The sequence below is a fragment of the Ahaetulla prasina genome, chromosome 6 (genome assembly GCF_028640845.1).
Source record: "Ahaetulla prasina isolate Xishuangbanna chromosome 6, ASM2864084v1, whole genome shotgun sequence".
NCBI classification, from domain to species: Eukaryota; Metazoa; Chordata; class Lepidosauria; order Squamata; family Colubridae; genus Ahaetulla; species Ahaetulla prasina.
In genome coordinates, this window is record NC_080544.1 from 15,921,968 (window position 1) to 15,936,569 (window position 14,602).

The 14,602-nt window shown below is 43.4% G+C and overlaps 1 protein-coding gene across 1 annotated transcript in view; it reads right to left on the reverse strand.

Annotated features, from left to right (window-relative positions):
• PAX2 (paired box 2) overlaps nt 1-14,073 on the reverse strand; it is a 197,329-nt gene extending 183,256 nt beyond the window's left edge. Inside the window, 3 exon segments of the mRNA XM_058189243.1 lie at nt 9,649-9,846; nt 10,642-10,810; nt 13,971-14,073. Of these exon segments, the coding sequence (XP_058045226.1) occupies nt 9,649-9,846; nt 10,642-10,810; nt 13,971-14,013 (410 nt within the window). The 5' untranslated portion in view covers nt 14,014-14,073.
• Nucleotides 14,074-14,602: the final 529 nt, after the last annotated feature.

Sequence of the window (14,602 nt, forward strand, 5' to 3'; positions counted from 1 at the left end):
AGCATTTGAATACTGGCTCAATCTCTTCGGGAAGAAATATTTGGAGAGAAAAATCGCACCAAAGAAACTCTTACAAAAGCTCTCAGATATTCAGAGTTATGGGTGATATTTTTCTCCGGAGCCCCTTTGTACTTATTTTTCCTCAGTGTTTTCACTTTCAGTCCTGATTCTAAGAGTACTGTAGATGCTTTGCCAATAATTTATAATTGGCAAGAACAGACCAAAAGAAGAATGCCTTGTGAATGAGAAGCTCTGCTTGCAAATTACTTTGACCTGTACTGAGCTGCCAGGACAAGCAATCACCAAACTTCAAGTCTGGGTTTTGTCTTTTTTTTTTTAACTCGGTAGTTTTATGTAAAGAAAAAGAAAGATACTTATGTATTGACTAAAAATTATTTTCCACCTAGCAATGTTATTAATTTTCAAGACAAAATATATTATCCACAAACAAAACAGGAGAAAAGGACTTTAAAGAAGTAAAATAGAAGAACACAAAATCAATGGGTACCACAAAAAAAACTACTGTAGAAGGCAACCTAGTGTTGAGATTCAGCCCCTAATGAACTCTATAAACTCAGCATCAAGCCTCTGCTTAGCATTTAGCAGTGCTGTGTGGCGCTGCCTTTCTATACAGCTGAAAAGGTAGAGTTTAAAATAGCAGCTTTTAAAGTTTCTATGGAATTTTGCAAGTATGCTTTTGAATTATGCCTCATGCGTGAAATGTTTTCAGTCGGAATGTATATGCATCTGCACGGGGGGCCTTATTTAAAAGAAAACGAAAGTGTATCACAGATAAATTAGGGAGTATAGAAGATTTTTTTTTTCCTCTTGGGTTTTCAAATATTTGTGACTAGGTCTCGTTCTACGTAGCACTCTCTGTTGCCCTCAAAAGCGGACAATTAAGGGATAGCACTCCTCAAGCTATTTCAAACAAATTGCACACGACAACAGCTCTAACAATTGGCTGTCTAGATTCTCCTTAAGTATCTTAGATGAACGTAAAACTACATCTCATGAGGCATTAAGATGGTTTACCTAATGTTAAGGTGAAACCGCTTCCTTGCTATAAAATACACTAGGCAGCCATTTCCTGTCTGACAACCTTAAGGGCTTATTTATTTTGTTGTTTTCAATAATGCATCACAAACATTTTTTTTTCCATGCCATAGCATGCCGGTTGGTCATTTTTGAAAGTGCTCAGGGTAGTTAATATCCTGCCTAAGCTATATTGCTGAATTGGACATATATGATGGGGCTAATGTCAGATTCACATTACACTGCTGTTCATGAAATCTAGGGTTTCATTAGCATGTTACTGTAATTGTTATTTTCAGCATTTGAACCACAAGTGATGGCTTGGATTTTCTGCTTTGATCTGGTGAGATGCCTTAATCCTTTCATAAGCATCTATTCCAAGGTTTTAATGATAAAGGATGCAGTGAAAGCATCCTTTTGTTTAATAGCTAATTTGAAGAAGAGGTTTGTAAATTATGAAAAGCTACATCACTAATTATAATTTAGCTGATTCTACAAAATGAATTATTCCATTGCTCTTTTGGATTCTTTGTTAATAAAGGCTACATAATCAAGACATTTATGAGTGAAACTGCAATTTATGATTATTTAACCAGAAATCCTATTGAATTCAGAGGCATTTACATCTCAGGCAATAGAGATAAGAGCTGCTGTGGAAACCTCTTAGTCAGTTGCTAGTAAAATGAAAATCATTCTCTAAAGTCACTAATAATTTCTAGTAATAGATTTCTATAAGTAAATTTGCAGATATGTTATTTTATAATCTATCACACCAAATCAATGGCATTATCTACCCACGTATTTATCCTTACATACATCTGTGTCAGAGTCTGAAGAGTTTTTGGCCAGCCCTGGGGTGCTACATAGGCAGACAATAAACAGTGATTTTGACATAATGGGATTTAACACAAAAGTGATGTACATGAGCAGGATGATTGAAAATGCTAATATTGACAATAATGTGCTTCAGTGTATCTTTACTTATTGGTTAACAATTAAATAGTAAATAATGCCATATGCCATAATCAGTCTGTTACTTTTAGAAATAGTCGTATATTTTTTTTCATGTAGTCAAACTATCATAGAATGGGCAACATTTTGGTGTCTGGAAGGGTTACACTTAATGTTTTCTTTAGATGGGAGAGGATTAAAATGGCAAAACAATTTTGTGAAGTGGAAGCAAGTTCACTGGAAGGAATGGATGTTTTTTTGGGGGAAGAGTTAGGCCCAGACTAAGAGGATTTTGTTGCTCCTTTTATCTTCGTTAAGTCTACCACATTTATTAGCCACTATAGTTCTTGCGTTTTCTTTCTCAAGTTTTCAAGAAACTGTTTCGTAATAATTTTCAGTGACTACACAGCTGAAGTTCAACTTCAGCAATGAGAATGAAAAGAATTCCTGGAGCTAAGAAAAGAGGAAAAGGAAGGGGAGGGGAGGGGAGGGAGGGAGGGAGGGGAGGGGAAGGGGAAGGGGAAAGGGAAAGAGGAAGGAGGAAGGAGAAAGGAAAGGAAAGGAAAGGAAAGGAAAGGAAAGGAAAGGAAGGAAGGAAGGAAGGGAAGGAAGGAAGGAAAGGAAGGAAGGAAGGAAGGAAGGAAGGAAGGAAGGAAGGAAAGGAAAGGAAGGAAAGAAAGAAAGAGGGAGGGAGGGAAAGGAAGGAAAGAAGGAAAGGAAAGGAAAGAAAAGGAAAGGAAAGGAAAGGAAAGGAAAGGAAAGGAAAATCTTGCATCGATTGCCCACCTCTATTTAAGACAATATAAATACCGATTTAGGGGGGAAAAGACATTTATTTCTTGCATCAGACCAAAAATATTCCATATTACTTTCCTACGGATCACTTACAAATGCCACTTAAGTTTCATTCTATCGTAGGTCAGAAATGTTCTTAAAAAGATGATAAGAAAAGGAGTATTTTGGCTAGTTTTTAAGCAAATTTGTATCTCCCCTCTATAGGGAAGTTCATCACAGGGTTTTGGTGACCATGAAATAGTTGTATGGGATTCTATGAAGGAACAAATGTTGAACGATACAGGTGCACATAGAAATAAAAAGATTTCAAAGAAGTCACATGAATATTATTATGCCTACCCCTGTGCTTTTAACAGCAATATAATCTGCAAAAAGAAAAAAAGGGTTCCTTTTTTTTTTTACTACAAATTAAAACTAACCATTAAAAGCCAAATGACAGGATATAGTTCAGAAATGTGTAACTCTACTTGAATCAGGGGTAGTCCTGCAAAATTTTCTACAGGGAGAATAGCAACCAAACGCCTCTGCAGTCTAGAGGGATCATATCCAGCCCACATACTTTCCTTCTTAAAGTGGGAAATTGCATAAAGACTTTTTCTCCTTCCAAGCAGTTCACAAGAATACCTAAAGACTGAATTAAAGCACAATTTTTTAAAACTTCCACGCTCCAGAAAATCAGCCACCTGTGATGCCACCTGCATCATTCTCCCCTATTCTTGCTTAAGGTATCCTTATACTTTTGAAAATTGCCAAACCAACCAGTGTTTAGAAGCTCAGAGGAAGACAGATGGGGATAGATCTTAAGAATCATATAAATAGCTGCAGCGAAACAAGATGAAAGACACCCAAGTGTGAGAAATTCATTCACTCAGAAAAAATTATAAAGATATTGAAAATCTACACATAACCTCTATAAATTAGCGTTCCCGCTGTTTTTAAGCTACTTGAATGACATTCTGGCTATGTCTAATCTCTAGGGCTGAAATTCTTTGGATGATCTGTTTGTGTCATATTGCCTGTGTAACAATAAAATCTGCCTCCTTTTGCTCTACTGTAATTTACCACCTAGTTTGACAAACAATTAAGGTATGAGGGAATTTTATCCTATTAATCACCAGTAGCTGCCCTTTTCAGAAAACTGATTCTTCCTCCAAGTATCCTGACACATCATTTGATCACATGCAACTACATTTTTGTATCATCAGAAAATCCCCCCCCCGCATCTCTCTTAAGATAAAATACTATGACACAAAAAGGCCTGAATATTCTTAACTTCTTTATAGAAGGACACGTCCACGTTTTAATTGTTTGCTATGTGAGATTCCTGTCAGTGCCTCCAGTTAGATGAATTCGACCAGAGCTCAGACATTTTCCATACATATCTCATTAATGCATTTATTTAACCTGCCCTTTAATTTATCCATCCACTGCTTCAAAAATAAGGAACAAAGTTGACAAAGTTGTCAAGTATGGAGCAGCGATAATAAAGTGGCCAGGGACACTTGGAGCATTGATGGTCAAAGAATTTATATTGTATCTAGACAAATAGGAATGGGATAAAAGGAAGCATCTGAGCCAATTTTGCATATTTTTTCCCTTTGAAAAAAAGGAAAGAGGAAGGAGGAAGGAAAGGAAAGGAAAGGAAAGGAAGGAAAGGAAAGGAAAGGAAAGGAAGGAAGGAAGGAAGGAAGGAAGGAAAGGAAAGAAGGAAGGAAGGAAAGGAAAGGAAAGGAAGGAAGGAAGGAAGGAAGGAAGAAAGGAAGGAAGGAAGGAAGGGAAGGGAAGGAAAGGAAAGGAAAGGAAAGGAAAGGAAAGGAAAGGAAAGGAAAGGAAAGGAAAGGAAAGGAAAGGAAAATCTTGCATCGATTGCCCACCTCTATTTAAGACAATATAAATACCGATTTAGGGGGGGAAAGACATTTATTTCTTGCATCAGACCAAAAATATTCCATATTACTTTCCTACGGATCACTTACAAATGCCACTTAAGTTTCATTCTATCGTAGGTCAGAAATGTTCTTAAAAAGATGATAAGAAAAGGAGTATTTTGGCTAGTTTTTAAGCAAATTTGTATCTCCCCTCTATAGGGAAGTTCATCACAGGGTTTTGGTGACCATGAAATAGTTGTATGGGATTCTATGAAGGAACAAATGTTGAACGATACAGGTGCACATAGAAATAAAAAGATTTCAAAGAAGTCACATGAATATTATTATGCCTACCCCTGTGCTTTTAACAGCAATATAATCTGCAAAAAGAAAAAAAGGGTTCCTTTTTTTTTTACTACAAATTAAAACTAACCATTAAAAGCCAAATGACAGGATATAGTTCAGAAATGTGTAACTCTACTTGAATCAGGGGTAGTCCTGCAAAATTTTCTACATGGAGAATAGCAACCAAACGCCTCTGCAGTCTAGAGGGATCATATCCAGCCCACATACTTTCCTTCTTAAAGTGGGAAATTGCATAAAGACTTTTTCTCCTTCCAAGCAGTTCACAAGAATACCTAAAGACTGAATTAAAGCACAATTTTTTAAAACTTCCACGCTCCAGAAAATCAGCCACCTGTGATGCCACCTGCATCATTCTCCCCTATTCTTGCTTAAGGTATCCTTATACTTTTGAAAATTGCCAAACCAACCAGTGTTTAGAAGCTCAGAGGAAGACAGATGGGGATAGATCTTAAGAATCATATAAATAGCTGCAGCGAAACAAGATGAAAGACACCCAAGTGTGAGAAATTCATTCACTCAGAAAAAATTATAAAGATATTGAAAATCTACACATAACCTCTATAAATTAGCGTTCCCGCTGTTTTTAAGCCACTTGAATGACATTCTGGCTATGTCTAATCTCTAGGGCTGAAATTCTTTGGATGATCTGTTTGTGTCATATTGCCTGTGTAACAATAAAATCTGCCTCCTTTTGCTCTACTGTAATTTACCACCTAGTTTGACAAACAAATAAGGTATGAGGGAGTTTTATCCTATTAATCACCAGTAGCTGCCCTTTTCAGAAAACTGATTCTTCCTCCAAGTATCCTGACACATCATTTGATCACATGCAACTACATTTTTGTATCATCAGAAAATCCCCCCCCCGCATCTCTCTTAAGATAAAATACTATGACACAAAAAGGCCTGAATATTCTTAACTTCTTTATAGAAGGACACGTCCACGTTTTAATTGTTTGCTATGTGAGATTCCTGTCAGTGCCTCCAGTTAGATGAATTCGACCAGAGCTCAGACATTTTCCATACATATCTCATTAATGCATTTATTTAACCTGCCCTTTAATTTATCCATCCACTGCTTCAAAAATAAGGAACAAAGTTGACAAAGTTGTCAAGTATGGAGCAGCGATAATAAAGTGGCCAGGAACACTTGGAGCATTGATGGTCAAAGAATTTATATTGTATCTAGACAAATAGGAATGGGATAAAAGGAAGCATCTGAGCCAATTTTGCATATTTTTTCCCTTTGAAAAAAAGGAAAGAGGGAAGGGGAAATAAAAGTACTAAAGGAGCAAAACCAAATAATAGCTGCTTTAATGGTGTGGGGCAATAGACTTCTCCTTTAACATACCCTATTGTAATGTAGCCATATTAGTGACAACTTGAAGTGGTAGTAATATTGAAAAATTCAGTATTTAATGTTTAATTTAAATTTCTGTGCCACGTAAATCATTGTATCTAACCATCTACTTAGTGAAAAAGTCCACATGAAAGCATATCAGATTCTAGGTTTTACAACATCTAGCAAATAGCAAACTACCACCTCTCTGGGTCATCAGTTCTACTCACATGACTTTTAAATCCAGAAAGTATATGAAAACAAGATTACAGTGAAGTTGGAGGCAAACATTGAGCGTAATCATTCAAAATGTCTTATTGTTTATGAGATTCAAGACACTGAATGTAAAACTCAGTGCTGGCATATCAACTTACCATTGAACTTACCATATAACTCTCTATTTTACTATTTGAGAATTAGGAAAGGAAAAAGAGAAAATTAAATATCCAAAACAAATTTTCAGCAAGATGGAAACGATAATTTTTAAATGTTTTTCTATAATAACTCCTTTGTTTATAAGTCTACATGGTATATGCAGGGTATGAAATAATTATTGGCTCTAATCCCTAACATTTACCAAGAGAGAAATCTATTTACTTCTTTTTAATTTCCAACAATATAATTTCAAGAGTTCTGTTTTCTGTCATGACAAATTGAGCAATTTCTTTTATCGATTGTACAGATCAAAGAAATACATACACTACACCATATGTATGTGTATATATGTATTCACCCAAATCAGCTTTATAATTATCAAGGCTACATAAAGACTATCTTCTTCCTAGTTTCATTTCAGAAACTTCCAATATTGATTCTAGTATCCCTTTAAAAAAAAAATACTGGCTTTATGATTTAATGACAAAAATGTGGCATATTTTACCTCACGTTCAGGGATAGATTAGGTCAGGGGTAGAAAAGCCAAGGCTCAACTATGAGACCAATTGAATCCTGATTCTTGATGGCTGCCTTGGGCTTATAAGGAACAATTTGTGGTATTTACTTTTTATGTTTCCGCGTGCCTGATGTTGGGCTGCTGCCGTTTATCTGGAAAATTCTCGCTATTCCAGTGAATTGCCAATCTCATCAGCCTTTTGAAAGGCAAGCTAGCATCTTTCTAGAGATAAACATGCAATGACCAAGCTGTGAAACCTTACAGTACAGATCCATGCAAGACTACCTGACACAGATAAATATCTATCCTTTGATTTAAAGATAGATAGATAGATAGATAGATAGATAGATAGATAGATAGATAGATAGATAGATAGATAGATAGATAGATAGATCGATCAGTGATAGCAGAGGATTCTCCCACTGTACCGAACGTGGTCTTTACTACACTAGGGTATGATGCTAGCGTGTCACTCCTGTAGAGAGGATAAATTACTCGCTCCCTCCACCCACCCACCCACCCCTCCATAACCCAGGACACTGTTACCACCTGAGCAGATGTTTGAGGTGGCTCTTCACCTTTGCTGCAGTAGCCCAGGAAAACATTTGAGAAGTGGCATCTCCCTTTTTACTAGTTCTGGGGCCTGGAGCCACCCCCCCCACCTCCCCCAACCTACATTTCTGGTCCAGCTCTCCACAACTGCTTCGCATGAGGCTCGCAATGTTACTCCTATTATATTTCCATCCCTGAGACAGGTGAAGCCTCTTTAAGGAAGGTGCATAATCAGTCAGCCGGTCTGAACTTACTCCCGTTCATAACCTAATGACCGTTTTAATATTGATAGCACACACTGGGATAATTTGGTGGGATAACATAGCCGTATATTACCAAGAGCCATCCTATTGAGGAGGCATCTCTTTTTCCGCCAAGGGAGGCTCCCTTGTTCATTTCACCTGTTATTTTCAGATGATTTGGGATTATTCCCAAGTCATTATTTCCCCCCCCCCTCCACTATAAAAAGCCACTGAGGTTGCCAGTTTACAAAAAACGCCTAGCGTTTGTAAGAACAAAGAACAATCTTTTTTACATAAAGACACCACTGTTTCTAGACTTTTGATGCACATGGCTTCCTTCTTTAAAAAGTGCTGAATGTACTATTATATAACTATTGAACTAAACAGCTGTTGAAGTGGAAGTGTCGGCTGCTGTGTCTGTCTGAATCGAAATATCTTTATAGGGCTACTTTTTTTTCTTTTTTCTTTCTTTTTTGACACAGAGATTTATAATACAGCATACTTGCAGCAGCTGCTCATTCCATAATTCACTGCTCTGAATTGCACCCAAATCTCAGTTTATGTATTCCGAAAAGATACCCGTAGTAGCTTGTTATAGGTTGTTCCTAGAAGCTTTAAAAAAAAAAAAAAGCTTTGGAAACCTTTGCTATCCCCAAAAAGGGCTAAACGCAAAGCCCAAACAAATATGCAGCCTGCATTTGTTCATTTGTAATTAGTGACAGCTCAGCATTTGTGAGAGTGGGTTATAGATAGGTGACATCTCCCACTTTTCAAGCATCGTTAATTATGTGTCTGTCCAAAGAACCATTCTGTGCATCTCTCTCCCCCCTCCCCAAACCCCCGTCTGTTTCTCTTCCAGACCAGTGCACAGAATAGACCAGAGCACTACTCCGCTCTTTCCATGGGGCGTTTTTGTACATCTGCCTGGCACAGGTGGCACAATTCCTGTCTCAGCATCACCTTGTAAAGCACATGGAAATCTAAATTACGGCCATTGCCTGGATCAGTCCCAGGCATGTGTTTCAGCCCCAATGAAGGTTGGGGAAGCTGTGTGGACACAAGCCTGGCCAAATCCTGTAGAGGAGGAGCAGACACCCCCACCCACCCCTGCCAAGGCTTGGTTAATAGGGATTTTTGCATCAGAGATCCTAGACAGGCAGAATGGATGGATGGATGGATGGATGGATGGATGGATGGATGGAGAGAGTGAATGCTCAGAGATTCAGACAGTCAAAGCAAGTAAGCAAGCAACCAGCGGACGGTTCTATCCCCTTGCAGACCTCGACCAACCAACCTTCACAGCACAAGGGTCTCGAGTGAGTGGCGGTGCCCTGCAGGCAGCCACCCCAACTCTTTGTCCTCCTTGCCTGCCCCCCCCCCAAAGCCCCACAGATGCTCTCCATACTCTGCCCAGCCTAGGGAAATCACTAAGGAGGAATTCACCCTACCCACCTTGGCCGGTGCAGCTTTCTGCCCGAGGGCTCCCCTTTGCCTACCTTCGCCTTTCTCGGGTGGTAAGAACTTTGCTACCAAGAGAACCGAGCGTTGGGAGAGGAGGGGTGTGTTGGCAGCCCCGTCCTGCGGGAGGGCCAAAGGTGGGCGACTTACCGGTTGATGGAGGAGACGCTGGGGACGGTGTCGTTGTCGCAGATGCCCTCGGCCAGGAGCCGGTCACGGATCTCCCAGGCGAACATGGTGGGGTTCTGCCTTTTGTACTCTGCGATTTTATCCACGACTTTGGGGGTAGCCACCTTGGGCTTGGAGCCACCAATCACGCCGGGTTTGATGCTCCCAGTCTCGTAATACCTGCGGGGTGGAGGGGGAGGCAGAGGCCGGGCTCAGGCGGGCGTTTCCATCGCCGCACCTCGGTCCCCGCCGCAGCCTCGCCAGCACCTCGCGACCCGACCCGCTTTCCTGCCCGGGCCACACTTCAAAGGCCCAGCTTCCCCCCCCCTCCCCACTTTGCTCTTGGCCACTTTTGCCTTGCCCGGGCCGGCCAGGCCCTAGGTAAGAGCCCAAGAGGCTGAGACAGGCCAGGAAAGGGACCCGAGGTCAGAGAAGGCCGCCTGGCCTTCGAGGGGAGGGGGACTCTTCTTCTCCGGGCTCGGGCTCGGCTTGGCTCAGCTCTGCCTCCCCCGGGCCGTCGGTCTCCTTTTGGCGGGCCCCGGCTGGCCGGCTCCCCACTCCCATCCTAGCTGAGCTCTCTGAAGGCGGCGGCGGCGGCGGTGGCGGCGCTGCGGCCGGGTTCCTGCTGACCTGCGGCTGGAGAGAAAGCAGGGCCCGGCCTGGCTTAGCTGGGAGGCGGGGAGGGGATGCTTGCCGGCTGGTCTCACCGCAAGCGGGGCGGCGCTCGGTTTGTCCCCGGGCTCGTCGGGCTTTTCCCCCTCTTTGCGAACCCACCGCAGGTCCCTGTGTCGAGACAGGCCAGACAAAAGAAAGCGGCAGGAAGGAGCGGGGTGGGATGGGGATGGGGGGGGCGGGCGGGTTGGGGGGCTCGCCGGGCCCGGGCAGGGCGAGGGACCCCGAAGGACAGCCGAGCAGCAGACCTCCTCCCCACCTCCTCCCTCCATCCCTCTCGCCGCCGCCGCCGCCCGCTCCTACCTGCCCAGGATCTTGCTGACACAGCCGTGGCTGACCCGCAACTGCCGGGAGATGTCGCAAGGCCGCACGCCCTGGTGAGCCAGCTCCACGATCCTCTGCCGCACCACGTCCGGTAAGGGCCTGCCGTTTACAAACACCCCCCCGAGCTGGTTGACACCCCCGTGCCCTGCTGGGGAGAGAGAACGGAAAGACAGAAAAGCAGGCGAGCGGGGACGGGGAAAGGGGGGAAAGAAAAGACGAGAGAAAGGCATTAGTCGGGGCAGTTCGGCCGAGATGAAAGCCGGATTTTTTGGGGGGGGGGGTCTTCTTTGAGGGGGGGTCACTCTGCCAGCACTTCTGGGCCCGAGGGAGGGGGCGGCAAAGTCTCTTTGCCGCTTGGCGCAAAGACCCTCTTTTCCAGTCTGCGCTTCTCCTTCTCCTCGGCCTGCCTGCCTGCCCCCCCAAATGCCCAGCAACTGAGGCTGCCGAGTGGGACCAGGAGCCGCTCGCGCCCCTCGAGGGAATCGACCCCTCTTAAAAAAAAAAAACACGAAATCCAAAGACTCATATTTTTTTTCTCCTCCCCGCGAAGGAAAGTGGTTTCTTTTCATTTAATAAATTCATTTTTTTCCCCCGCCAACTGCTACTACGTACTGCTGTCTCTGCTGTTAATAGGACTTATTTGCCTTCTCGTTTTTCCGGGAAAAAAATTTTCTCCAGATATTGAAACCAACCAACCAACGCCGGCGATGGTTTGATTTCGTTTGAGATATATATATATAGATATAGATATAGATATAGATATAGATATAGATATAGATATATATATATATATATATATATATATATATACATACACACATACATATATACACACACACACACATACATACAAACATACACACATTCATATACATATACATATACATATACATATACATATACATATACATATACATATACATATACATATACATATATATATATATATATATATATATATATATATATATATATATATATATATATAAGTCTTTTTCAAACGTTCTAAAAGATGCCTCTTCGGACCACCCTCAACCCTCTTTCGATTGTTCAGCCTAAAATCTAGAAGGTCTGGAGGTGGGGAAGGAAGAATTTCAGGCAGGCGATTTTTTTAAATCCGACTTTACTACTGCCCAGTAGTATTGAGAAGCGGAGTTTCTTCTGTTCTCCGTGTCTTCTCTTTTGATTATTCAACCCAGTTAACCCCACGCGACCTCCATTTCGGCTGATCTCCTCGAATGAAATCTACAGCGCGGCTGCTCTGGAAGGGGAAACGGGTCCCAAGGGCGGTTTCGATTTCCAGAGATCTTAATGGCTACGAGAAGAGGGCCGAGCAGGTGGATCCAAGAGAAACCTCGACGATAACCCTCCAAACCTTCCCGTAGACAAACCCACCTGAGCTTGCTTTCCACTCGACGGGAGCAGTTAAACCGGATTCGGAGACTGGCTGAAAAAATGACCTGTTTGCATTTTTGCCAGTCTCTCTCCCTCCCCCCCCCCCAAACCCTTTGTGATACTGACTTATGGTCTCTGAACTTAGTGGAAACTCTTCTTGCCCTCTTATCGATCCCAATCCTTTGGCAAACTAAGTTTTTCCCCTCTCCTTTCTAGCGGCGGCCGTTCAAGGATGCTTGAACCGTCATCCTTGCGCGTCCGGTTGGTAGCTATTTATCAGCGGGTACTGGAAACACGAATGTGCTTCGCCCCTCATCAACTGCTACGGTTCTGTGCTCCGTGTCAGGGAAGTGGAAAGTCGGTGGGAGTTTCGGATCGCCTTCCTTGCCTCCTTCTCTTCCCACCCCACCCCACTCTCGCCTCTCGAAGTATCTGCTTATTTCCTTCATTTATCTGAGTCGCCTTTTGCAGATGTTGCCTCTAAAGTTACAAGCCGGCAAGCAATTTCTCCCAAGACCTCAAATTCTGAATAATTCAAAGCACCTTTGATAACTCACATTACAGAGTATTAAAAGGCAACAGATGCAAAAAAAAAAAAGATCGCGGAATTAATAATTCAAAGTATTGCACCTGCTTCTTCCTAACCCAGAGCATTGCACCTTGCAGAGTTCATTTTCTTGGCTCCCAACCGCATTTCTGTTCCCGACTTTTCTTTGTATCGAATGCAAGGTATACTTCATAGGAAGCAAATTTTCCTCCATTAGGGAAAAAAGAAATTGTAGAAGGTGCTAAAGAAAACGAGTCGCTTTGTTTTTTGTTTTAGTTTTAACTGGTGGCTCCAACCTGAAAATCGGTCTGCAAATCTGATCTCGTTTCCCACTGAATTAAACCTAGAACTAATCAGTTTTATTCCTTAAGTGATGAACAAGACATGAAGTAAGGTGAGTCACTGTACATAATCTTAAAAAAAAAAATCATGGAAAATTTCAGAAAAACAAAGCTTCCCAACGTTTTTTTTTTAAATGCGTTTTGTTGGTCTCTAACGTCCTCCCAAATTTTCCAACCTCAACATATTTTTAAATTTTAACAGATCCATTTTCGTTTCTTTATAAGCCTGTTGTTAGCTAAGGCAAACTAAGAGCCAAGGGTGTACAAAGTTAGCTTGGTTATATACTACTTAGGCTTTGTTGCAATCGCCTGTTCTATTTTCATTTCGAAGTTCAAAACCCGAAATTGATTCTCTTTGGGGTTTTTTTTTTGGTTTTTTTTTTAAATACAGTAATGCGTGGAGTGGGGAGGAGAATGGGAACCAGCCTGACGGAGATTCTGGATTTTCCACCCCGTTTGCCTCGCATATTTATTTCTTACGAATCAACAGAATTACTGCATTCTACTGAGTTTTAAAACTGCAGGGCAAGGTTTGGAGGGAAAAAATCCGAATCCAAAACAAAATCGGTCACGCACCCACATTTCCACAAAGGTGGCATCATTAATATTTTCGACCTTGAAATATGGGTGTTGTTGTTTTTTAATTTTCTCACCCTCCCAAAAGAAATAAACGCATCTAAATCGCCGTTTGTTCCTACGCCGGGGCAGCCTTCGGAGTAGCGAAAGGGAAAAGGTCGAGGAGGCTGCCCCTTCGACTGGCCGCACGCCGGAGCCTTGCCCCGGGCATTCCGGGAGGCCTCTGCGGGACCAAGACTTCCCGGTGGGGGGGGGTGAAATTTGTGTAGGAGCCGCGCCGGTTTCAGGACCTTTCTGGCAGATCCAAGCGGCGAGCGGCTTTCACTTCGTCGGGGCCCCAGCAGAGAGACCGTGGGAAACGGAAGCCCCCCGAACTTTCTAGTGGGGCAAGCGGGATTCAGGAGACAGCCGCCGGGGCAGGGGAAAGGAAGGCTGCGGCCGGTACTCACGGTGCATCGCGGAGAAGGGGTCTGCTTTGCAGTGCATATCCATGGGGAGGCAGAGGAAAGGGAAGAAGTCGGCTGAAGCCGCCGTTTCGCCTCGGAGGTTCGACTTCAGGACTTGGGGGAGAATTAGAAGAACAAGCCGCGGATGGCTGGCTGGCTGGCTGGCTGGCCGGCCGGCGGGCCGCGGGGAGCCTCTTTGCCCTCCGCCCGCTGCTGGCCGTGCGAGCTGGCGAGCGAGGGGAAGTTATGCCCGCTGCAGCCTTCAGACGATCCCTGCCTGGCTGGCTAAGGGGGGGCCGAAGCAAGGCATGGCGGGGTCCCCGTAAGGTGGCGGCGTTGGGGTCGGCGGCTTCTCCTTCCCGGGCCGGGTCGGCTTAAGCTGAAGTTGGCGCGCTGCGGCCAGTCCGGGCACGCGGGCAAGCTTCCCTCCCCAGGCAGCCTTCTCCGCCTCTGTAGCTCCAGGTTCCTTGGCGACGGTGGAGGACTCCTTCTGCTCCGGCCAGACTTTTGCCTCCTCCTCCTCCTCCTCCTCGTCCTCCCCCCCTTTCCCTTCCTGGCGGATTTGCGCCAAGGTGGGGATGTGCTTGCCACGAGCTTTGCCTGGAGAATGGAGCTGCCGCCGCCAGTGCCCGTCT